This window comes from Hakea prostrata, chromosome 5, assembly GCF_041222555.1.
Source record: "Hakea prostrata isolate BN-2017 chromosome 5, UWA_Hpros_2, whole genome shotgun sequence".
NCBI lineage: Eukaryota > Viridiplantae > Streptophyta > Magnoliopsida > Proteales > Proteaceae > Hakea > Hakea prostrata.
The window spans coordinates 31,008,380-31,033,829 of NC_142604.1; the positions used below are offsets into that span (position 1 = coordinate 31,008,380).

A 25,450-nucleotide genomic window follows, 5' to 3' on the forward strand; every position below is an offset into this window, starting at 1 on the left:
AATACATCCAATGAAGAAGATTCAAAGGTACACTCTATATAAGACATCACCTACCCACAAGGTAGGGAGGGACGAAACACTCCAGATACATAAAATCTTAATTGTATTCTCGTTATTCCTTAGCTTGTGCTCAAGCAGAGCCGTTTGTGATTAAGTTCATCAACTGACTTAGCCTTCGGAGGTAGACTCCCAATCCCAGCAGTCATGCCACATCTGACGTTCGTTTTTGCAGGTCATTCTCAGGAGATCTAAGGGCTGAGCAGATTTTGGACGCATCAAGTTCAAAAGCAGTCTCCAATAATGCAAATCCTTTTGTTCCGCAATGGTTATGCCGCAAAGAGAACCTTTCGGGTGAAAAAGAAAAACCAATAAGTAATAGACCTTGAACTCTATAGTCATATTTCATTCAACTAACCTAAAGCATGTTGGAAATGTTACATTGGTAGAGAGTAAAAGACCATCAAATTAGTAAATATTAGACTTTGATGATTGCCGTTGCATATAATATTTTTGTGAAAGTCAAAAAAGTAACTGGCAACCAAAGTTTAAAGTATTAATATCGAATATTGTCTTAGTCAAATACAGTCCTAAGTAACGGGGTTAACGGTGGAGGGGGTATTTGCAAGGTTTTTTATTTTAGTGGGGGGTGTGCCTGTTTCCCATGAAAATGGAGGTGGCTCATGTAAAAAATTCTTGAAAATAAAAAGTTCAAACATTTCCATATTTGAGGGTAATATGGTCATATTAAAATTATTTAACAGTCCTATGTAACGGGGTTAATGGTGGAGGGGGTATTTGCAAGATTTTGATTTTAGAGGGGGTGCAACTTGTTTCCCATGAAAATGGAGGGGGCTCATGTGAAAAACTCTAATTTTAAAGAGAAGTATCATATCATATTGACTATTGTATCTTACTCGCCAATACATTTTAGTATTACCCTCGAATATGGAAACATTTGAACTTGTTATTTTCAAAGCCATACCACCTCACTCCTCACAGTTACTCACGATGCTGGTGATCTGTCATCACCACTGCCAATCAACGCCCACAATTACAACCGGAGGAACATTTGAGGAGAAGTAGTGCGTACCTCATCTTGAGGAGAAGAAACATTACAGGAGAAGAAGAAAAAAAAATGAAAGTGAGGTACGTAGTGCTTCTCCTCAAATGTCCTCCGGTGGTAATCGTGGGCGTTGATCGGCAGTGGTGATGACAGATTACGAGGCATCGTGAGTAACTGTGAGGAGTGAGGTAGTATGGCTTTGAAAATAAGAAGTTCAAACATTACCATATTTGAGGGTAATATGGTCATAAAATTATTTTACAGTCCTAAATAACGGAGTTAACGGTGGAAGGGGTATTTGCAAGGTTTTTTTTATTTTAGATGGAGTGCACCTTGTTTCCCATGAAAATGGAGGTGGCTCATGTAAAAAATTCTTGAAAATAAAAAGTTCAAATGTTAACATATTTGAGGGTAATATGGCATATTAAAATTATTTAACAGTTCTAAGTAACGGGGTTAATGCTGGAGGGGGTATTTGCAAGGTTTTGATTTTAGAGGGGGTGCGGTTTGTTTCCCATGAAAATGGAGGGGGCTCATGTAAAAAACTCTAATTTTAAAGAGAAGTATCGTCTCATATTGACTATTGTATCTTACTCGCCAATACATTTTAGTATAATCTAATATGTGCCCTTTAAATATGAGAGAGAGAGAGAGAGAGAGAGAGAGAGAGAGAGAGAGAACTGTTTATTTTTATTTCTCTGAGGACTATTTCCAGATATTGGTCATGCACCATAGTAGAACTAAACTGGAGAACTGCTTCTAATAGCAATTCTTCAACAAGAGTGAACCAAGCAAATATCTGTTTGAACGCATTACATTTCAAAGTATAGGAGGAAAACCCATCACTCATAAAAAGCATAAATGATTTTCTAGAGTAACATGAGAACAGACTAGCATTCAAAACAAAGATTAAAAATTTTAAATACAGGGGCCGAGAGGGAGAGACCATTTCTTATTAACCAATCAATAATGGCACTTTGAATGATAACTCCTAGCAGAGCATGGAGAAAGACTATCAAAAAGAAGAAAGGCCTGCTATGTACCTAAATTTCTCATAAGAAACCCAAAATACAAACTGCCAAGGACCAAGCCTAGCCCATGTGGGAAAGAACCCCTTCCACAGCGCACGTAAACCTTCAATTCTCAGTGTCTTTACTAAACAATCATAGGAGCTCTTATATAAGACCTTAGATTCCTTACTCGAACATTGGTTCATCATTCTCGTCTTAACCACATCTGCAGGACAGCTCAAAGCAGTGGCTGAAAGACCCGACATGATAGACGCGAAGGTGTGAGCATAAACATTGTCCTCACAAATCCGATTCTGAATTATAAAACGCTTTGCATGATCATAGCAGGCTAACTCTCCCATGTTGACTAAGAAAGCTCTCTGCACATTTGGAAAAACTCCTCGCCATAGCCCCCCAATACCTTCCGTGTGCACAATTTTGTTTATGGCATCAAATAGGCCTGTGTACCTTGGTTGAAGACCCTGTCTCACCAGCATACCATCTGCTTGCATTCTGACTTTTACAAGGTCAGCAGGGCTAGCCACAACCTGAGCAATCATGCCAGAAAGCCCTCCGATGAAGGCCTTGCCAACAAGGGAAAAAGAAATGCTTGGAAAGGTCTCTCTTAAATGTTCATACCCAACAATTCGGATCGGCGTATAGAAGAGATGCCGGAGAATTGCAGGGGAGAGGCCCTTATAGAGACCTAGTATGCTTTCACACTGAACTATCTGAAATGCAACTTTGAATGCATTAGTTGGGGAAGTTGAAGAAAGTGACACGCCATGAAGCTGAAGCCTCGTCTTAGTGATATCTATGGGGAAGGTAGTCGTCTCAGCAACCATAGCAGACAGTGAGGTTAATAAGATCTTTGTGTGGGCATTCTCCTTCTTTCTGATTCTCTCCATGGAGAATGAGGTGAAAGAGGTAAATGAGCAAACAATGATGTGCGCTTGGTACAGGAGACACGAATAGTGAGAAAGAGAGAAAGGTTAACCAGTCAAGCAAGAAAGGAAATGATATGAGGTAGGATATTCATAAGAAAGTACAGTCTCTGAATCTAAAAACCGACTGCCTGATGGAGGGACACTTCCAGTGGTGGCATAAATTACTGAAACTGGCAGCACTTCTGTGCATTCAACATTCAGAGTTACAACATAGGAGCAAATAAAATTTGATATAGTAGACTACAGGATTCTGGGAACCCAGATGAAGACAAGCATGATATGCAGTTTCCAGAGACACGCAAGAATATTCTCCGCTTTAATGTCTAAAATAGACGACAAGGACTCCTCAACGTGGCAGCCATAGTTTCGATACTATGATATCAAATGAAAACTCAAAGTCAAGTACTATTCAACCACTTCCAATCATTGACAAAAGGAAATATTAAAAAACATAAATAAATGTAATTTTCAATATTTCCATTTGCACCATCTTACTAGATCAAATTGTAACATGCATAACTAAAAAAATCATATTAAAAATATGAATATGATGTATCTATTCATGATCGAAACAGGAAGAAAAAAAGGGTATGTAACTATGTACTAACTCAGAACAAAAATGAAAAGTACAAGAAATGTGGTTAAATTCTCAAACTACACCGATAGTCTGAATCAGTCTTCTGTTGCTGATGTCTTTCCCTATCATTTCCTTTTACTATGATTCATTTGTACTATTAATGCCAACAGTAAAATCTACAATAATAATTACTGGAGAAAAAAGACATTTCTTTACCCAAAAATGAAAACTAAAGTCAGAGTTAGCAAATAATGAAACCAGGGGCCTGCCAATGGTTTCATTTTTCAGTAAGAAAAAAATATGAGAAAAAGATCCGGGATTCCTACACACAAGCTCTACATAATGAGTCTTAGGGTACTCAATGACACTATTTTTCCAAACAAAATATGGGCCCCCCTTTTGAAAAGCAACTGCTCCCACTCTGCTATCGTAGGAAGTCTCTGCACATATGATATTTCATCTTTTCCTTGTAGAGTTTCAAAACATCTGTTTACAAATGCAGCCACTACACTTGGTTCTGCACGTTGGAGTTCAAAACTGCGTTTGGTTTGCTAAAAGGGGCATGCCCAATGCACTAGGCTCCCCCACCACTGTGAGGTCTGAAGAGGGTCAATGTAAGTAACTTTATTCTGCTTTTGTAGAGACCTTGTTTCCAGACTTGAATCACTAGATCTCAATGAAGGAACACTCACTATTACACCAAGGCCTACCTTCAAGTTTGGTTTGCTTCCAAAAGGTTGGGGGGGGGGGGGGGAAGAAAGCCTCAACTAACTCTTACCAACCTCATTGTCGTCATCCACACAGTTTCACCATTCAAACTCTATTTGGAGGAATATTCCTCTGCAAAATAAGTTGTACATGTCTTTTATCACCACTTTTCAAAGTAATTTTAGGCATAGTCCTTGTTCTTTTAACCCTTCTAGTTGTGGTGACTGTTATTTCCACAAACTATCTTTCATTCTTGTTTGTGGCCGTTGTATCCATTTCCATCAAGGAATATAACAGTATACCTTATTTAATGATTGAAGTATTGTATTAATGAAAATCCTTTTGCTTCAATGGTGTGTATCTCTTAGTAGATCCATTAATTCAGTCTAGCATGGTTTTCCATGCTTACATGGGTGGCTATATCTTCCAATCCAAGAATTAATTGCTACATTATCTTTACTTGTGATAACGAGAAGATATCCAAAGCTGCAAGATCTATAAGTTGGAAAAGTAGAATATGTTGATACAACCAAAGAGATAAGGATTATTAGCTGAGAATCAGGAAGGGGATGAAGAACAAGCCAAGAAGTGATGAGACGGAAATCGTGAATGAGTTGAGCTCCCTCAGTCACCTATTTGATTTGACTACATATTCTTCGGAATCACACAAGACCCACCTAGGGAGGTAGAAGTATAAAAAGCAAGGGAATAAAATTTGAAATGATTCATAACAGAAATATGACAAAGATACCCCTAATACATAACTTTTTACAATTCTAATACTCCCCCTCAAACTAGAGAGAAATTGCCATACATTCCCAACTTGCAGAGAAGTGTGTTGAACTAGTTTGGGAGAAGACCTTTGGTGATTATATCTGCTGCTTGATCAACTATCTTCAAAAAGAGTGTACAAATGTCACCAAAGCTCAACTTCTCTTCGGCAAAATGTCTATCAACTTCAATGTGTTTTGGATTGCCATAATGAACTGGGTTGTGAGCAATATGTGTTCCTATTATATTAATGAATTCTCATAGTTCAATATCAAATATCTACTCTTGTACAAGGATTTCAACCATATGAGTTCACATAACCATGTGCCATTGCCCGTAAGGTAGCCTCTGCACTTCAGCCACCACATGTTGCTTCTTACTCCAAGTACCTAACCTAATGTAGATCATCTGTGTAAAACTAAACCAGCCCAATCTACATTTATGCAACCTTCAATTCTCAAATGGTCGTGTTTGGGACGTAGGAGACCTTCTCCAGGGCAAAACTCAAGCATCTGACGACTTGGAATACAGCATCAAGGAGTCCACTCTTGGGGGCATACACAAAATGGCTCATTACACCAACTGCATAGGTAACTATCTAGTTGAGACAAACAAAGGTAGATCAGTATTCCAACCAATTTCTGGTATTTCCCTGCATCTGTAAGAGAAGTACCAGTCTTTACTAAGTTTGTGTGATTCTAATCAATCGGTAAGTTAGCATGCCTGTTACCTGATATTCATATTTCTTCAACAAGTCAAGTTCAAACTCCTTTTGACATATGTTGATCCCCATTTTAGATATACACCTCAATTCCCAAAAAAAATACTTCAAGGGTACATGATTTTTAATTTAAATTGTTGGGCCAAATATGACTTCAGCATCTTAATCTCAACTTGGTAATTCCCAAATAAAAACAATGTCATAAATATAAACAACTAGGTCTCACTCATTCGTGTAACTTATGTAACTTACGATATGAATTATGAAGTATGATTGATGGTGTCTCGTGGAGTTGTAGCTTTTGCATCTACACGTCATGCTACACAAGGCTAGGAGGTCACTAACCCTCACACATTTGGTCCTAGCTTTGGGTCAGCACCCCAACAACCCTATTGACATACCTCAAGACCCCCTCATAGATTCAGCCCTTGCTTTGGAAAGCCCCTTGTTATGCCACGAATGATATGCCGGTGTTACCTTGTGGTCCCTCACAGACTAGGCCCTTGCTTTGGGAAACCCACAAGTAACACTGCTCCCAACAACTCACACACCCATCAATCTTCCATTTTCCATTTCCTCCCCACAATCATAACTGAAAGGGAAACCACACCACAGGTTGCCCCAACTCCATATCCCCATTGGACCATCCAAGCCATGCATTCTATATGATGCACTCATGCACCATACACATGATCATGTTATTATGCAAGCAATAATGCAGATATCATGACTAGAACCAGAAATTCCCATATTATCCCAACAAGATTCCAGTTCTCCCTTAACAACAGAACATCATTCTCCAAATGAACAACATCCCCATTGCATAACTCTCACTTTCAACTCATAAGCAAAACCCGAATGTAATGCATGACATGTCAACAACTATTGCAATACACATCCAAACACATTCCACATATCAACATTATAATTAGAAAGTAACACAACATCCTAGAATTTAGCATCCAATTCCCCTCACTTTGTTGTAGTACAGCATGTGCTTGAGTTGAGGTGCCACCTACGGAAAAATCCTCCCAATCTGGTGCATAATCCTCTAAAAGGTGTCCACAAGTTAATATAAACATCTAGGCTTCCTGTTTTATCACAGCAGCACCAGCCGGATGATAGAAATTGCTTGAGTTGAGGTGCCACCCATGGAGAAATCCTTCCAATCTACTACAAAATCCCCTAAATGGAATCCACAAGTTAATATATATGTAAAACTAAATCAATGGAAGGAAGAGTTCTAAATCCTTTACCTTAGCGATGTTCTGCAATGGATCTAGACACTGGAGGTGCCTCTTTGCGTTCCATTTCCCTTCTTTCAGCTTGTGAACTCTATAGGTTATTTCCACGCTTCCAAATCGGCGAACCACAATGATGGAGGTTCAGGATTAGCTTGGAGAATTCGTAGAGCATAGGAGAGTATTCAAAATCAGTGGTTCTCTGTTTGGTATTTCATCCCTCTATTTATAATATTTTCCCTCAACCCTAATTCCTTAATTAGGGTATTCCTTAGACTCATCCAAGAGAGGAATATTAGAGTCCTGCTTAGACTCAACAAAATAGAGGAGTAGTTATCTTAGACTACATAACCGTCTTGCCGCCACCTAGGGCGCAAATTGTAGTGGGACCCACCTACTACGATTAACATCTCCCACTCGCCACAAGGTGGCGGAGTTATCCAAATGCTCTCATCAACTCTAATCCTTTCAATGCGGAAATGGAACGTGCGACCTAAGAGATGTATCTAGGGTAGGAGTGCTCCATCTAACCAACATAACACATCACTCGAAAATTATCTCATTATACCCTAAACAATTCAATTATACCCAGTTCCACACTCTTGATCCCTCATAGTGAGCAATTTGAACTATCCTCATATGATGTACTCATGACTTTGTCAAATGACAAGTCGTCCGGGCAATGAGTCACATCACTGATGGGTATTGAATGAAAAGTTTTCCCATAGCACTAATGCCATTTGGATTATCTCCAACTGCTTTCCCAGTCTTGCCCTGCGAGACCGCATAATCCATGATCCTAAGGAACAAGCTAAAGTAGCATCATTGGGTGTCCTCTTCATGGCTCAAACAGTGACGAAGCAGGGATGCATTCAATCACTCTCATCATCGGTCGACTTCAGCACATGCAACAAACATGCATGCTATGGCATAACTCCCACTAATATGGGCATCTCACAAAAGAAAAAATACACCATACAAATCTTGGTTCAATCGCTACCTAAAGCGCCTAACCTGATTCATCTACAATCAGTCACTCAATGACCAATTATAAAAGATTCACATTCGGCTACAATACAGGCTACACAGAAATGTGATGATTCTATGTTCAACCATTGAGGTCTCATCTTAGTTCCAAGTAAGGCGCCTAACATTGGTTTGAAAGCGCCCCCTAAAGCCTTACAAACCCTTAGGCTCATCTTGCTCGCTATCTACAAGCGCTAAGGTGAATTACCCGTGTGAGTGGGTCAATTCAATGCCTGGTGACATCTTTATAAAATATACTAACTCACTCCACCACATCATCTGCATGTGAGAATAGGCTGAGACTTCTCAAAAGTCTTCTAAGCCAAACTGCCTTTTGAACAGCAACTGAGCATGCAACATACTTAGCCTCCATCGTGGACAAAGCAATGCATGTTTACTTCTTGCTGCTCCAAGTAACAGCTCCACCTCCAAGGACAAAAACATAACCTAAGGTAGACTTTCGCTCATCCTGATCACTGCCCCAATCAGCATCACTGTAACCTCTCAACCTCAATTCTGAACCACTATATGTGAGCATGAGATTTGTCGTCTGCCTGCCAATAGGTAAGTCCTGGGTTACTTTGATAACGACTGACCATCCCGACAGCATAGCAAATATCTGGGCATGTGCATAATCGCGTACATCAAACTACCAACCGCAGAAGAATAGGGTACTCTTGACATTTGATTTTTCTCTTCTTCATTCTTAGGGCATTTATCTAGGCTCAGTCTGCACGTTTGTCCATTGGTGTGTCAATGGGCTTAGAATTTTGCATGTGGAATCGTTCAAGGACTTTCTCTAAGTAAGTTTGTTGAGACAAACCAAGAAAATTCATTGAGTGATTCCTCACTATCTTGATGCCTAACACAAAGTTGGCTTCGCCCATGTCCTTCATCTCAAATGTGGATGATAGCCACTCTTTAATGGCAACTATCATGTCAATGTCATTCCCTACTAAAAGGACATCATCGACATATAAAGAGAGAACTAAGAATCCTTTCTTGGACCGTTTTATATACACACAATGATCTTCTTCAATCACATCAAAGCAATTTGAAGTTACGGCATGATGAAATCTAAAATACCATTATCTAGACACTTGTTTGAGGCCATATATGGAACGTTTAAGGCAGCAAACTTTGCGCTCATGTCCCTTGGACTCAAAACCCACTGGTTGATCCATATAGATCTCTTCATCCAGTTCTCCATTGAAAAATGTCATCATTTGAAAGAGTTTTAGATCTAGTCTTGCCACAATGGACAAAATAAAACGAATGGATGCTATCCTCACCACAGGGGAGAATGTTTCATCATAGTCCACACCCTCTCTTTGGGTGTAGCATTTTGCCACAAGTTGTGCCTTATATTTGTCAATTGATCCATCGGCCTTACGCTTAATCTTAAGAACCCATTTGTTCCCAATAGCCTTACAATTAGGTGGAGGATCAACTAACTCCAAGACTTGGTTCTTTTCCATAGAACTCAACTCATCTTCTATAGCAGCCAACCATTTGTCCTTAGCATGTGATGATAGCGCTTCCTTTAGGGAGGCAGGCTCCTCCTCATCAGCTAAGACACACAAAAGGGCGTCCCCTTCAATCTCTAATCGACGACGGGGAATATGTCCTCTTGTGCTTCTACGTGCATTAAGATCACATTGGTTTATAGGTGTGTCTCCACCAAGTACACTCCCACTAGGTTCACAGTCTACACTTGTGCTCCCACTTGGTGCACTATGACCAATATCTTCTCTGACGACTAAAGGATGTGTTCCACCCTCACCAAAGGATTTGGTATGCTGTGATCCTCTTCTATCTTATAGAGGTCAAGATCTCTATGCGCATTAGATAAACTAGGGTAATCTGCTTCTAAAAATTCGACATCTCGTGACTCAATCTCAATCATACCTCCACTAAGGTGTTCACCATACATAACGTATCCCTTAGAGCTATTAGGATACCTCATAAAGATGCATTTCTTAGCTAGGATACCTCATAAAGATGCATTTCTTAGCTCTAGGTCCTAACTTCCCGTACTTATGGGAAGAAGTGTGAACATACCCAGCACAACCCCATGGTCGTAAATGTCCTAGAGCAGGCTTTGTACATTTTCATAGCTCATAAGGTGTAGATGGTATTGACTGAGATGGTACTCTATTCAGTATATAAGCTACAATCTAAAGTGCATCTCCCCAAAAACTAATTGGGAGGTTTGTTTGCGCCATCATGGACCTAACCGTGTCCAATAGAGTTCTATTCCTTCTTTCTGCTACACCATTTTGTTGTGGAGTGTTAGGAATAGTTAATTGTCTCACAATTCCTTTTTCTTCACACAATTCTTTAAATTGTTCAGATAAATATTCGCGTTCACGGACAATTCGAAGAATTTTTAAATTCCTGCCTAATTGATTCTCAACCTCTGTCACAAAGCATTTGAAGCAATCTAATGCTTCATGACGGTGAGCGATCAAATAAACGTAACCATATCGCGAATGATCATCTATAAAGGTGAGAAAATAGGAAGCTCCATGTCTTGCCTTAACATTCATGGGTCCACAGATGTCAAAGTGTACTAACTCTAATGGTTGAGTTGATCTGGGTGCCTTTCCAAAAGGCTTCTGATGAGCCTTTCCAGCCAAACAAAGTTCAAATATGGGCAGGTCTATTTTAGTGAGTGAGCCTAAAAGGCAAACTCTAGCTAACCGTGACATCTTGTCCTTCCCAATGTGACCTAATCTAGAATGTCATTTTACAGTATCTATATTACTATCAACAATTAGAGAAGAAGAAATAGAGATAACCGGAATCAAATCTAATTTAAAAAATCCATTGTCAATAATGGCCCATAAGGCCCTTTCAAATAACAAATCCAAAGCACTGTTGGAAAAATTGAAAGAATATCCAAAACTTAAAAGTGTTGAAATCGAAACTAAATTATGCATTATGTCTGGTGCATAGAGAACATCATGGAGGATCAACGTGCGGCCTATTCAAAAGCTAAGTTGGACTGTTCCAATGCCTTGAACATTAATGTTGGCGTCGTTTCCCATATAGATTCTATGCATTCCTAATGACACTTTGCAATAATTTATGAAACTGCCTCTTTCCCGTGTGACATTCCTGGTTGCTCCTGTATCAACAATCCAATCTGATTGTATTAAGGCAACCAAAACATGTGTACTCACAAAGGTACAAGGAAAAAGATAAAGATGGTACCTTCTTTGACTCAGTGCAATCACGAGCAAAATGTCCCTTCGTTTGGCAGTTGTAACACATTATTTTGGACATGTCTTTCTTACCCCCACGCTTTCCACATTTCTGTTTGAGCATTCCCTCCCTAGGTGTTGAGTTCCTGGTACTCTCTTAAGTCCTTTACATTTGGGCCATTTGCCCTTACGTGTACTTGCCTGAGCAACAAAAGCAGTTGTGCAAGTCACCTCTAGGCGCTCCGCTTCCATCTCAAGGTGTTAAGCTAGATCAGCATACGTCTTGATGCTCTCAAAGTGAGCAAGTACTTGTTTCATTGGTGCCTAGGAATTAGGTAAGGTCTTAATCAAGGCCTAGATCTGTTGCTCATCAGAAATGATCTTTTAATTTGCGAACCATTTCCTTGATAGGTCTAATGTGCTCAGTCATTTTATGCTTGGGGTCCATTCAATACTTCTCAAACTTGAGGATCATACCTCGTAGTCTGGTTGTGGATGTACCACCAAAAGCACGCTTCAGCTCGTCCCACATGGACTTAGCTGTAGGGAAACCCTCATATTCCCCTTATTGGTCATCTTGCATGGCACTTAGCATGAGAAACTGCGCACTTCAGTTTTTCTTAACCCAAGCATCATACAGATCCTTATCTCTACGAGATTAGGAGTCTCTCTTCTCAAGGGAGGATTGGTCGGTTCAGTCATTTCCGTAGTAAGATGCTCTAGGCTATCTTGGTCATTAAGGTAGAACTGGACTTTCCGTTGCCACTTCTTAAAGTTCTCATGACCGAGAAGCTTCTCACTCATGAGAAGGTCAGCGATCACATTTTTAGAGGCCATCTAGACTACATCTAAAATGCAAAAAGCACATAGTATATTTTTCACCACTCATAAAAAAAAATTCAAATTAATTATCCTTAATCCATACTGTGGTGTCAATCATCTAACACTGTTCGATGTCAAACCCCATTAATTATGTATTGAGAATAATTAATTTAAATTATTCCAATAAAGTATACAGCAGAGGAATGGGTATCTCCGATCATATAATTGTGTCATACATACGAGTATGCATAGGTCCCACCAGAGGAACCCATAAGTTTGGTACTTCTAATGACACATCGAGTCAGTACAAGATTGTGATGCGCAGTGTGGTGGCAACCTAATTGCATAGCTTCCAAAAAAAATAATTAAAATTACAACTCTTTAATTACATCTCAAAGAATCCTACTACAACACTACTAAGATGTACCACACTTTGCATCACTCTCAAATACTAACTCTAGCGTACATACATAAAATGTGTCATTATGGTAACACTAAACAGGATCTCTTCCAGGATTAAATAAAAAAACTTTATGGTCTATTTTGGAAAAGATTCATTATGCATCCACCAAATGGAGCAAATCAAATGTCTAAACCGCCATAGGAGGGTTCCATTGCTAATTAAATTTTTTGCATAATCATCATAGCAAAGAATGTTAGAACAATATAACAAACATGACAGTAAAGCTAATGAACACAAAAATTGCACAAAAACAAATTTTATGCAAAACATAGAAAGATTCCTTCATAAATAACTCCAGGCTAATAACTTTTTAATTCAGAGAGTAAACATGGTGCAAGAAGAACTTTATTGGTTTGAGTTTGTGATTGACAACCACAAGGTCAGGGGTTCAAACCTCACTTTAGCAACAGTTTATTCTTTTTCAAAAACTAAATTAAAAAACATAACTCAAAAGGGAATCTTTTTCTAATTAAAAAAAAAAAAACCCCCACGATCTCCACTCTCTCTCTCTCTTCCCACATAAAGAGGAGACTTTTTTAAACTAAATAAATAAAAACTGCTCACAGGAAACGTGAAGATCCAGAAAAAAATTAATTAAAAAAAAAACGTTAAGCACACAAAGTAGCGGTCATCAAGAACCGCCCCCCCCCCCTTTTCTAATCTTAAAAAAAAACCCTTCTACTTAAAGGAAAAGAAAACAAACTTCTCAGTAAATTTCATACCACAAATTGGGTAGAGGTTAGGCAATTGGTTAAGGATTAAATCTGACACTCATTAATGTCAATGGGAAAAATAAAACCCATGATTTTCATCCTAAATCAACCAACACCCATAAAATTAGCCGTTGCCAGCAACCCTAACCCCAACCTGGCTCGGATACCAATGTAAAACTAAATCAATGAAAGAAAGAGTTCTAGATCCTTTACCTTAGTGATGTTCTACAATGGATCTAGACACTAGAGGTGGCTTTTTGGGTTCCCTTTCCCTTCTTTCAACTTGTGAACTCTAAAGGTTATTTCCACGCTTCCAAATCGGCAAACCACAGTGATGGAGGTTCAAGATTAGCTTAGAGAATTCGCAAAGCATAGGAGAGTATTCAAAATCAATGGTTCTCTGTTTGGTATTCCATCCCTCTATTTATAATATTTTCTCTCAACCCTAATTCTTTAATTAGGGTTTTCCTTAGACTCATCCAAGAGAGGAATATTAGAGTCATGTTTAGACTCAACTGAATAGATGAGTAGTTATCTTAGACTACATAACCGTCTTGCCACCACCTATGGCGCAAATTGTAGTGGGACCCACCCACTACGATTAACAATATACATCAAGGTTTCCAGTTTTATCACAATAGCACAAGCCGGTCGATTGGCTATCAACTGGCCAATCAACTACCCAGAATTTAATCTGGATTTTGGGGCTTTTCTATCTCAAATCCCAATGAGCTTTCCCCTGCCTTAATCCATCAATCCACTGATTTCCTCAATATATTCACTCCATTAATTAAATCTAATCAAATTAAATGCTTAATTTACCCATAACTAATTCATTACCATTATAATCTTAGTTATACCTTCATTCTTGCTGTTATCATAGAATCTGGGGCTCTTTGAGCTTCCTTCATTGCAGAGATCATTCAACATTCTTTTATTTCCAAAAGCCCTTCGATTGTCCCCATTATCTACCTACAACGAAGTAGATTCTACCTCTAATCTTTGCCAAACAAAACGAAAATCATATGTACTTGTAGAGGATAGTAAGGCTAACCTGATTTGAGAGTTTATTGAAGAGTCCCAGAAATTCTTGGAGCTCCAACGATTACATTTCAGCCTCCTAACCTCTGGTCTCCCTTCCTCCCTTCTCTAAGACTCAAATATTTATAAAAATAGTCTAAGGGATAAAGTAGGGCTTTAAGTCTGGTGTCTAGGCCCATAATGGTCATTTTAATTGGTCTTTCACACATAAGTTTCAATCAACCGGGTCAATGGGCGATTTGGTTGGCAATCAACCGCCTCCTTTCTGATAGTAGTTAAGCCAGAACCCTGATCCTTGTTTTGCACTAAACCAATTAATTTGATTCTTTTTTACATTAGTTTCTAGACATAGGGACCATTCTTACGAAGGACTCAAGATCCAACTCTCTCATAGCCAACCCAATTTTGTCTTACAACACCAATGGAGTGCAGTCAATAGTATTCAAATATATTAACTCTTCTAGTCAAGACCCGATTGAGGTGCATCTCCTAGAAGTTTGCTATCCACCTTCCTATTTGCTCTGTGCAAGGGCCTTTCCTTTCAAGTGCAACGTCCTCCCTAGGGTCTTCTTTCTCCTCCTCTTGGGGTTGGGATCTCAAGACTAAGTTGTCTACTCAAATGGACCTACAACATGTATACACTTGTCCTTCCAGGCTCAAGTCCTACAACAGAACATGGGATTGGAGTCTTAGTGAGGTATTACACCTTTCCCTTATGGATCATTTATTAGAGATGCCTATGGTCGAGCCTATCTCTAGTCATAGATCCATTTTATTATCATTTTGTATTACCTTTTTAACTTCTTAAATACTAAATGGTTAGGTCATTTTTAGATGTTGAATGAGTAGGCCATCAATCCAATCATTATATTAGAAGAATGTATTAGATCGACCTGTTTGCTACACCAAACCGTGTGCCTCAGGTTGTTTTTTTTTCTAAACAATTGACCTTCCATTTCATCTCACAATCCCCATCAGTCTATCCATCTATTACCTTGTTCTTCCGTTAATGGCAACCTATCCTATTATTCTTCCATTAATGGCAACCTATGTAATTATTTTAAATAATTGAGAAAATTACAAATTGCACGCTTTAGTGGGGCTTAAACTCTAGGTTGCATGCTTTAGTGCCCTAAATTACATATTGCATGCTTTGATAATTACAAGTTGCACACTTCTAACGTTCCATCCAAGATTTCGTTAAGTCATGAACAAAATGACCATATTACCCTCATAAAGTCAAATGACATAAATACACTTTTAAAACCCTCTCATACCCAACCTTTTAGGTGGGACACGTCTACCTACACCTCGCCAGAAACTGCCCACCATCACCGGAAACCAACACCCCTACCGGAAAATCTCTCCGCCCGCCGTCCCCTTGCAGAATATATCTCTCCTATTGGAAAATATATTCTGCCAGAAAATTGATTTGGTATTACTCACCGATCCAGTCCACATGTCTTTCCATCCAACAACACAGTGGACCACGCGAATCTTACTGAAATCTATGTATATAACCCACCAGTTTCCTATACTTGCATTAACTATCTCTCTTTCTCTGCTCTTCTCCTGCAACTCATTCTTTTCTTGTGTTAGTGCTCTTTGTTGGGGTGTAGGGGGAGATGGGTAACCAATTGCAATGCAGAAAAGGGGGAAAGAAAAAGAAAAAGATCAAAGGATCTGTTGTGTTGATGAAGAAAAATGTCTTGGACTTCAACGACTTGCAGGGCTCAATACTCGATTGGGTTCATGAGTTGGTGGGAAAAAGAGTTCCATTGCAGCTCATCAGTGCTGTTCATGGCGACCCAGGTCAATCATTTCTTCCTTCTAATTTCCAGATCACCATACCCAGTTCTCCTCTTCTCTTCATTTCCAACTTTCAACTTTTTTTCTTGTTTTGTGTAGTGAACTGACACGTAGTACCCTAGCTTTCTTTCTTTTCCTTTTCCTTTGATCTTTTTGTTATGTTCGTTGAGCTTGGAGTTCAAATTAATTCATGAGCTTCTTTAACTGCTCTTAAGGTTTTGATTTTTGAGGTTTAAGGAGTTCACAACCCACAGAGAGAACAAAACTAGGGACTCTTGGACTGGATTGGTGAGTAATACCCGACCAACTTTCCGGCAGAATATATTTTCCAGAAGGAGGGGGGAGTAGAGATTTTCCAGCAAGGGTGGTGGTTTCCGAAGAAGATGGGCAGTTTCTGGTGAGGTGCAGGTAGAAGATGGGTGAACCCACCTAAAAGGGTTGAGTATGAGAGGGTTTTAAAGGGTATTTATGTCATTGACTTTATGAGGGTAGTTTGCTCATGACTTAATAGAATCTTGGATGGAATGTTAGGAGGGTGCAACTTGTAATTACTAAAGCGTACAATTTGTAATTTAGGCACTAAAGCATGCAACCCGGAGTTTAAACCCCACTAAAGCGAGCAATCTGTGATTTTCTCTAAATAATTTTACCATAAGTTGATGAACAAACATAGGAAAATTATGTGATAACATCCTACAATAAAGTGACGAAAATCCTGTGTGGGTAAAGAAATACCAGACCTTGGTGGTTGTAACTCCACCAATCAACACATGGGTGGTAGACTCCTCCAAGCAATCTTGCAACAAAAGCATTTTAGAGACTAAAGCACCTCATCAGTTCCCATAAAGAATTTGCCAACAAAAGAACCCAGTCCTAGGAGGCACTGAAGAATTACAAAGCCACTTAAGCAAAAATGGGACAAGAAGGAAGTGGGAGTGTCTCTAAAAAGGTTATATCTAGCATATGCAGAGTTCTCTTGAGTCTACCGAAGATAACAACATTTTTAACTCAAAAAGAAACTATGAAATTTCATGATTTGATAGAAGATTCTTGAAGGATCTAATATCAAAAGTCTTAGCGTATCCAAATTAATTTAGCCATTCATAACCTGCAATCAGACTGCCAAAGGAGATCCTGATATGCCAATCCAAATGTGTCATTAAGAACTGAAACTAATGGCAAAAAGATAGATATTTCTATCTGAAAAATGAAATTGATTGACTCTTACCGAAAACAATTACAGATGGCAAAAGCTAGAACCAAATGCCAAAGAGAAACAGGTATACTACATTTTATAATAGCAGTGAAGCAGCAGCAAAACTCAATCCAAAACCAAGGCATTTCTTTATATTAACTCAAAGAAATATATAATAAACCAGAAGGTTTCCATCATCCATAGCTCCTTCATATCTATTAACAGCCGGAAATTGAATGTGAAGTGCAAAAAGAAGGTCCTATCAGCTATCACTGCTTTGCCTCTATCCAATTGCAAGCAAATGGAAATCAAGAGAACTGAAACTAGAATTTTTTGTAAGCACTAACATTTAAGTTACTTAAATCATACCAAATTTGGGAATTGAACTATTTAAATGGATTTTTTTCAACCAAACATGTCATATGTTTTTCCAGATTACCAATTTAAATGCCTGTGTCACTGAATTGCAGCCTCAGATAAAATTCAATCTCTTAAAGTAGTTCAGATAGCACCAGGTAGAACCATCCAATACCTTGGAAACATGATGGATCAATTCTACCACATAGAAAAAGCCATCTAAGAAGTGCGAGGGTCCCCCACCCCCAAAAAAAATAAAAAAAACTCCTGGGCCTGAAATAACACATGACCCATTGGAAAGCAAACTGGCTTTTGCGCTTACAAAAGGAAGGTGATAGCAGAAAATAAGAAAAGAAGGTGGTTCGACAGAAACTCACCAGATGCAAAAGCAGCAGCACTGTTGTAATTTCAAATCAGACAGTGTATGCAATAGCCCCAGAGGTTCCATCAATAGTTTGTAGCCCTGAAAAAAATATATATATATATGAAACTGTCAATAATCTCCAGCATAAAGTGATTCTTTTTTTAAAAAAAATTATGAAATAACCAATTTACTGGGCCATCGAACGGGATAGCAGAATATCCAATCTATACAAGTAGGCACCCTTTTGGTGGAGACATTGCAAAAAGCAACCACAGATGAGCTTATATTTTCATAGGCATAATTATATCTTAATCAGCGATTAGCTGCATCCGCATTAAACATATCAATTATCTAATGAAATTGAAAAGAAATAAACTGGGCTACGAACATTCATATATTGTACAGTTAGTTCAAGCTGATGTTGTACAGTTAGTTGAGAATTTTTTCAATAATTGTTGGTTACCCCCTGGGATTAATCACACCTTGCTATGCTTTATCCCTAAAAGGGAGAATGCAAGCCATTTCTCGGACTTTAGACCCATTAGCTTGTGTAATGTCCTCTTACAAAATTATTGCTAAATTAATTGCTATGAGACTAAAACCTTTTCTCCATGAAATTATTTCCCATTTGCAAAGTGCGTTTGTGCCAGGAAGGCAAATAACTGACAATATTATGATAGCTCAGGAAATTTTTCATTTTATGAAAAAAACTCGGCTAAACAGGGTTTTGTGGCTTTGAAACTTGATATGTCAAAGGCGAATGGTAGAGTGGAGAGGAAGGTTCTACTCAAAGTGCTAAAGTGTCTTGGGTTTGTTTCTAAATTTTGTGACATGATTGAATGCCTTATTTCGTCTGTCTCTTTCTCTGTAAAGCTTAATGGTTCCCCCTACTCTTGGTTCTCTGCATCTAGAGGTTTAAACAAGGATGCCCCTTGAGTCCTTATCTATTTCTTCTCATCATGGAAATTTTGTCTAGACTTCTTGGAGCCTTTAAGTCTGAACAAACCTTTTAAGGAATCAAAATTGCTAGATCTACCCCTGAGATTACACACCTGTTCTTTGCTGATGATACTTTTATTTTCTATCGTGCTACCTTGAATGATGTATGTGTTATCAAGTCTGTGTTGGATATCTTTGGCGAAATCACTGGACAGGTGATTAATTTTGACAAGAGTGAAGCCTTCTTTAGCCGAAACACCAACCTTTCAACAAAGCAACAAATCTTGAACCTCTTAGGCATTTAGGAGATGAGTAGCTCTTCTACTTATCTGGGTAGTCATCTGTTTCCTGGAAAGGCTAAATCTCTCTGTCTCTCGCCCATTCTAAACAAAGTCAAGGCCAAGCTAGCTGGTTGGAAAGCCCACTCTCTTTCCTTTGCAAGGAGAACTATACTGATTCAATTTGTGTTACAAGCTGTTCCTCTTTATCACATGCAATATGTCTTGTTTCCCAAACAAATCTGCAAAGCTTTGGATTCGACTGCCAGAAGTTCTGGCTAGGAAAATCAGGCCAAGGTAAGTCTCTTACTCTCATTTCCTGGGATAGATGTTGTACACCTAAATATATGGAAGGTTTAGGGCTGAAAAATCTGTAGATTATGAATAAAGCCTTGCTGCTTAAACAATGTTGGAGGCTCCTTTCTGAACCCAATTCGATATGGGTTAGATGTTTCAAAGCTAAGTACTTCAACAATACCACCCTTTTTTATCCCAAGGTGCAATCGAAAGCTGGTTCCACAACCTGGAATAGTCTAAGATCTATCTTACCTTTTCTAAAGAAATTTGTCTTTAGGGAGGTGGGAAGTGGGAAGTGGGAATGAGACTTCTTTCTGGTTTGATCCCTGGATCAAGGAACCACATGGGAATTTGGTTGGGGAGTTCAACATACATTTTTCTCCAAAAGGGGTAACTGTTGCTGAGGTTATTAGGACTAAAAGGCGATTTGCTTCTGAAATTTCTCTAACTTTTTGTCCCAGAATTTCTGCCGCTATTCATAACTTACATCTTTCCTTGAATATAGATACTTGGAAATTGAATTTCTCTGATGCCCCAAAACTGACAACTAAGTTGGCTTATCAGCAACTTACAATTGCTAATAGAGGATCATTCTTCCCTAATAAATGCTGGTGGTTATTTTTTTGGAAACTAAATATTCATCCTAAATTTAAACTCTTTTTTTGGCCTCTTCTAAATGCAGGAATTCCAGTTAATGAGATTCTCGCTAAATGGAGCACAAATTTGGATAATTGTGGGCTTTGTAGCACAAGTAGTGAATCAAGCTGGCACCCCTTTTTCAATTGTGAATGGACAAGGCGGGTCTAGGCAACAGGACCGTTAGGCTTGAGAACAGAAAGGCTACCCTTCACTAATATTAGTGACTTCTGTTTGGATTTATTTTATAATTCACACATTGACAAACCTATGCTAAGATGGATGTTTGCTATCGTATCTATCACTTGTTTTAGTATATGGCATGTTCGAAATGAAATGAAATTCAGGAACGAACCCCCACAGCCCATGAGAGTGTTAAAATTTATTAGTAATTGGTGCTGTGACCTCCATCTAGCACCACCGGGACCACTTGATAGGTTAAATCCTGACCATACACCAGTCTATGATCAAATTGATCATACACCGGACTTTACAACAATTCCTCTCCCTACTCTTACAATGCTTTTTTGTGCAGGTGATGTAAACCACAGGACAAAAAAAACAGGATGTTGTTGGGGAATCACTGTCAACAACCAAGTTGTACATTGCTGGATCGGTGTTTTTGATGGGGACAATTTCAATTTGGCTATTGTTAAGGGGCTGAGAGAAGGAATGGAGAAAGCAAGACAATACAACATACACGAATCTATTTGGACTAATTGGGACCAAATCACTGACTTCATACCACGTCCTCAAAAACCATGGCCACTGGAGTTAGTTCAAGATCTATTGATATTAGGACCATCCCTCAAAGGGATATCGATTATCAAAATAAAGCCAATCTATTTGCTGGAGATGGCACAAGAACTTGCCAATGAAACCATAGGTAGACAAAGTGATAGGATCTGGATTGAGAGACCTCTAAATGACCTCACTGCATTGTAATCTTTGTTTTCTTTGTATCAACAAAAAAAATCATATATTCTCTTAAGATAGAGCGTAAACGAAGTCCAAGAAACAATGGGGGAGGGGGAGAAAGAGCGAGGAGAGAAATCAATGAAGAATCCGCGGAAGAGGAAAGAAAGACAGGCGCTTACCTGAATTGCTGGATAGCACAGTGGAATGCAAGGGAAGAAGACGATAGATGCAGCAGCGACCGGGAAGTGAAGAGAACGTCGAGTTTGAGCTCTAAACTGGTAAAACCAACCTTGGCTAGAATCGGACTGGTTCTTTTACTGATAAAAATAGAAATCGGACCGGTTCAATTTTCACCGTAAAATGACAGAAAAGTTTCTTTCTATTTATAATGCACCACAATTCAATTATCTTTGTATATGCACAGCTTTTAACCCCAAGAAGGGTTGAAGTTTAATCCTTTGTAACTTAGCAAGAAAATCCGCAATTGGATTAGCCTCAAGATAGCAATGGTTATCCTCCTCCAAAAAATCCCAGCAAATCATTGCCACTGCTGAAGCGCAAACCAGGGGATCTAAAATGAATTTATGGCCATCACCACTGCAACCGAATTAGTCTATCCAAGGCTTAGTAATGCATAAACCACGAGCTGCAGTAACTCCTTTCATCAGACGTATAAACTTCGCCTCAAAACTCGTTTCAGTCCCAAATAACAATTGAAAGAAGTCAGCACCCTAACCCTAGAATCTTGAATCAATCCGCACATACTAGCTTGTCCTATGTTAGATTTTTATTATTTTTGTATTTTATCAACTGATATGGAGAAAATATAATCGAACCAGGTTCATCCTTGGTTCGACCCTCGACCCCGGTCGGCAAAAAAGGAATCGACTCGCTTCCGAGCGGGCCAGGTTCAAAAGGTAGCTTGCTGAGAAAGTAAACTAACTCAGTAACAAGCACGCCCTAATCCGCTATGTTCGGAATGAACTAATCGTCAAAGAGACAGGTAGCAGCACTTGCGGTGGATGCTTATCACTATTATATGGATAACTACCATATAACAATCATATCAACAAATGAGTTATCTATTAGCCAAACCTAATATGGATCTATCCGTTAAGATCTGACGGCCATCCGAAGAAGGCTCAAATACATCCAATGAAGGAGATTTGAAGGTACACTCTATAGAAAACATCACCTACCCACAAGGTAGAAGGAGAGAGATATACAATCTGAATCGTATTCTCATTATTCATTCCTTAGCTATGTGATCAAGAAAAGCCGTTTATGATTAAGTTCATCAACTGACTTAGCCTTCGGAAGTGGACTCCCGATCCCAGCGGTCGGGCCACATCTAACGTTCGTTTTTGCAGATCATACGCAGGAGATCTAAGGGCTGAGCTGATTTTGGACGCATCATTTGGCGCCGTCTGTGGGAAACGCTTCACAAAGCCATGGTTACCAAATCATTGGCAGCAGCAGCAGCAGCGGCTGCGGCGGCCCAGCAAGAGGTGCTGGCGTTCAAATTCCCAGAGCAAATAATCCAGATATCCCTGAGGGAAGTCGACCTCTTGAAGTACAGGAAGATGGTGGACAAGGAAGTAATAATCCTCTAGATCCGCTCCAGTATCAACTGGATCAACTGAAACTCCAGTTATTGGAGGTGAGTCAGACGCTCCGTACGTTGACCAGGCAATTGGTGGCACCGCAAGCACCTGATCACCGTGATACGGGAAGGCGCACATTATAGAGGGAGCAAAGACTGATCGATGGCCAGAATGTCGGTCAGAATTTCCGGGAAGGCGACCTGGAGGCGAGAAAGAGAACCTAGGAGAACTGGAGAACTCCCTAGGAGAGATGAGTGGTTTGAAGGACCGCAAGGAAGCACAACCGATTCAAATACGAGGTTGGGTGCAAGAGTACGAACTCACTCACCAACTACTAGGTGCGCGGTTCGGGAGAATGATCGTGTCGTCGGAGATTGATCAGCGCATATTGGTCAAGAATTGGCCAATATTAATCAAAAACTTGGACAATTGGCAAGAGGGAGAATAACTGATGATATTTATTCGGTTATTCGAAAGACCCCGTTTGCCGAGCCCATAGTCGGATATCAATTTCCTCACAATTTCCATTTGCCAACCTTTTCCACGTTCAATGGTTCGGGAGATCCCACTACTCATATCAGTTACTATCAGCAGACTATGGCTGTTGCGGGTAATTCCGATGAAATCCTTTGCAGTGTTTTCAGTTGATCCTTGACTAGAGCAGCACAGAAATGGTTTTTGAATCTCCCGTCGGGAAGGATCATGAATTTTGAAAAATTGGCGCGAAAATTCATAGGATGATTCCAAAGTAGAATCCAGATCAAAAAGACCGAGGAGACCTTGTTCACTATCAGACAAGGGAAAAGTGAATCGATTCGGGAATATCTGAACAGGTTTAACAGGGTCACAATGGAGATAGAGAATCTAGATGAACAGGTATCTAAAACTGCTTTGTTCACTGGACTCACTAACCGACGACTCTTGGAGTTACTACTCCAAGACATGCCTACCACTTATGTTGAACTGGTGCAAAGGTGTCAGAAGCAGGCAGAGGTGACGGAGATCCTGGATGCACGCCAGGGGGATAATAAAGCCTCTACAAAAGAACAGAAGGCCCCTGAGAACAAGTAGAGGCCGAAGCAGAATGTTCGTGATCGAGTTGGAAAGCCACACTAGGCATGGCGGCAAAGATCTCCCGGTAAAAGTGAGTATACTCCATTAAATACTCATCGGGCTGATATCTTAAACATTATCAAGAGACAGAATATCTTGAAATGGCCACCTAAGCTTCCCACGAAACCTGGGGAGCAAGATAGGGAAAGATATTGCCGTTTCCACAAGGATTACGGTCACTATACCAATGATTGCAAACATTTAATGGCGGATATTAAAATATTGATATCTCAGGGACATTTGTCCAATTTGGTCAAAGGAAGACGAACGGAACCGCGAGACACAGGTAACAAAAGGGAACTTTCGGTTAGTCCAGAACAACCGACGGAGGCTCCTAAATCTAAGAAAGGTAAGGAAGTGATCGATGCCACTCGGTCACCCATATTAACAATATTTGGAGGTCCCGAACCTGAGTCACTCCGGAAACTGAAAGCCAAATCCAAGTTTGTTGGAACCGGAGAAACACAGAAGCGAAAAAGACTGAATGGTGAGGGTTCGATCACCTTCGGTGAGGAAGATGAAAGAGGCGTCTGTTTACCTCACGATGATGCCATAGTCATCAAGGTAGAGATCGCACACCAAGAAGTGCATAGGGTGTTAGTTGACATCGGGTCTGCTGCAAACCTTTTATCTTATGCAGCTTATCAAAAGCTTAAAGTGGATGAAGACTTGATGGAGCCGTCATCACACACTTATATGGCTTTGCGGGATCGTCTGCATTAGCAGAAGGATCAGTACAGCTAGATCTGTAGATTGGAAGCTTCCCCAAAGAGGCTAGTGTTCGGGTAAATTTCTTGGTGGTTCGAGAACTTCCGGCTTACAACATCATTCTCGGAAGGCCATCCATATTGAAGTTAGGTGCTATAGTTTCAACAAAGCACCTGAAGATAAAATTTCTGACGGAAATGGGAATTGGTCAGGTTTCATCTAACCAAAGAATCTCTCGACAATGCTATGTAGCATATTTGAAGGATAATGAGGGCCCGAGGAAGGTAATTGTGTCACCAATAGAAGTACGAGACGATCAAGATGAGGTAGAGATGCAAAGGCCCGAGCCAGTCGAGAAGTTGGAACAAATCCAGCTGCATCCCGATAATGAAAAAAGAATTACTTATATTGGCTCTGAGCAATTGGAAGAATTCAAGAAGGAGCTGAAGTCTTTTCTTCAGCAAAACATCGATGTGTTCGCGTGGTCTGCAGAGGATACGTCGGGAATTGATCGGCAGGTTGCAGAACATAAACTTTGGATAGATCCGAAGGTAAAACCGCTAATTCAAAAGAGGAGAAAATATAATCGAACCGGGTTCATCCTTGGTTCAACCCTCGACCCCGGTCGGCACAAAAGGAATTGACTCGCTTTCGAGCGGGCCGGGTTCAAAAGGTAGCTTGCTGAGGAAGTATACTAACTCAGTAACAAGCACGCCCTAATCCGCTATGTTCGGAATGGACTAATCGTCAAAGAGATGGGTAGCAGCACTTATGGCGGATGCTTATCTCTATTATATGGATTACTACCATATAGCAGTCGTATCAACAAAGGAGTTTTCTATTAGCCAAACCTAATGCGGATCTATCCGTTAAGATCTGACGGCTATCCGAAAAAGGCTTAAATACATCCAATGAAGGAGATT

General features: G+C 39.7%; 1 protein-coding gene across 2 annotated transcripts in view; it reads right to left on the reverse strand.

Annotated features, from left to right (window-relative positions):
- UCP3 (Mitochondrial substrate carrier family protein) overlaps positions 1-21,466 on the reverse strand; it is a 32,738-nt gene extending 11,272 nt beyond the window's left edge. The window contains exons 1-3 of one of the 2 annotated variants that reach the window (XM_089155782.1): positions 21,282-21,466; positions 18,048-18,133; positions 1,709-3,392 (exon numbers count right to left, since the gene is read on the reverse strand). In XM_089155782.1, coding sequence (XP_089011908.1) covers positions 2,079-2,981 — 903 coding nt within the window. In that variant the 5' untranslated portion in view covers positions 2,982-3,392; positions 18,048-18,133; positions 21,282-21,466 and the 3' untranslated portion in view covers positions 1,709-2,078. Of the gene's footprint in view, positions 1-1,708; positions 3,393-18,047; positions 18,134-21,281 lie in introns of those variants that run through there. The other variant, XR_016173482.1, reaches the window with a different exon arrangement.
- Between the last annotated feature and the right edge of the window lie 3,984 nt (positions 21,467-25,450).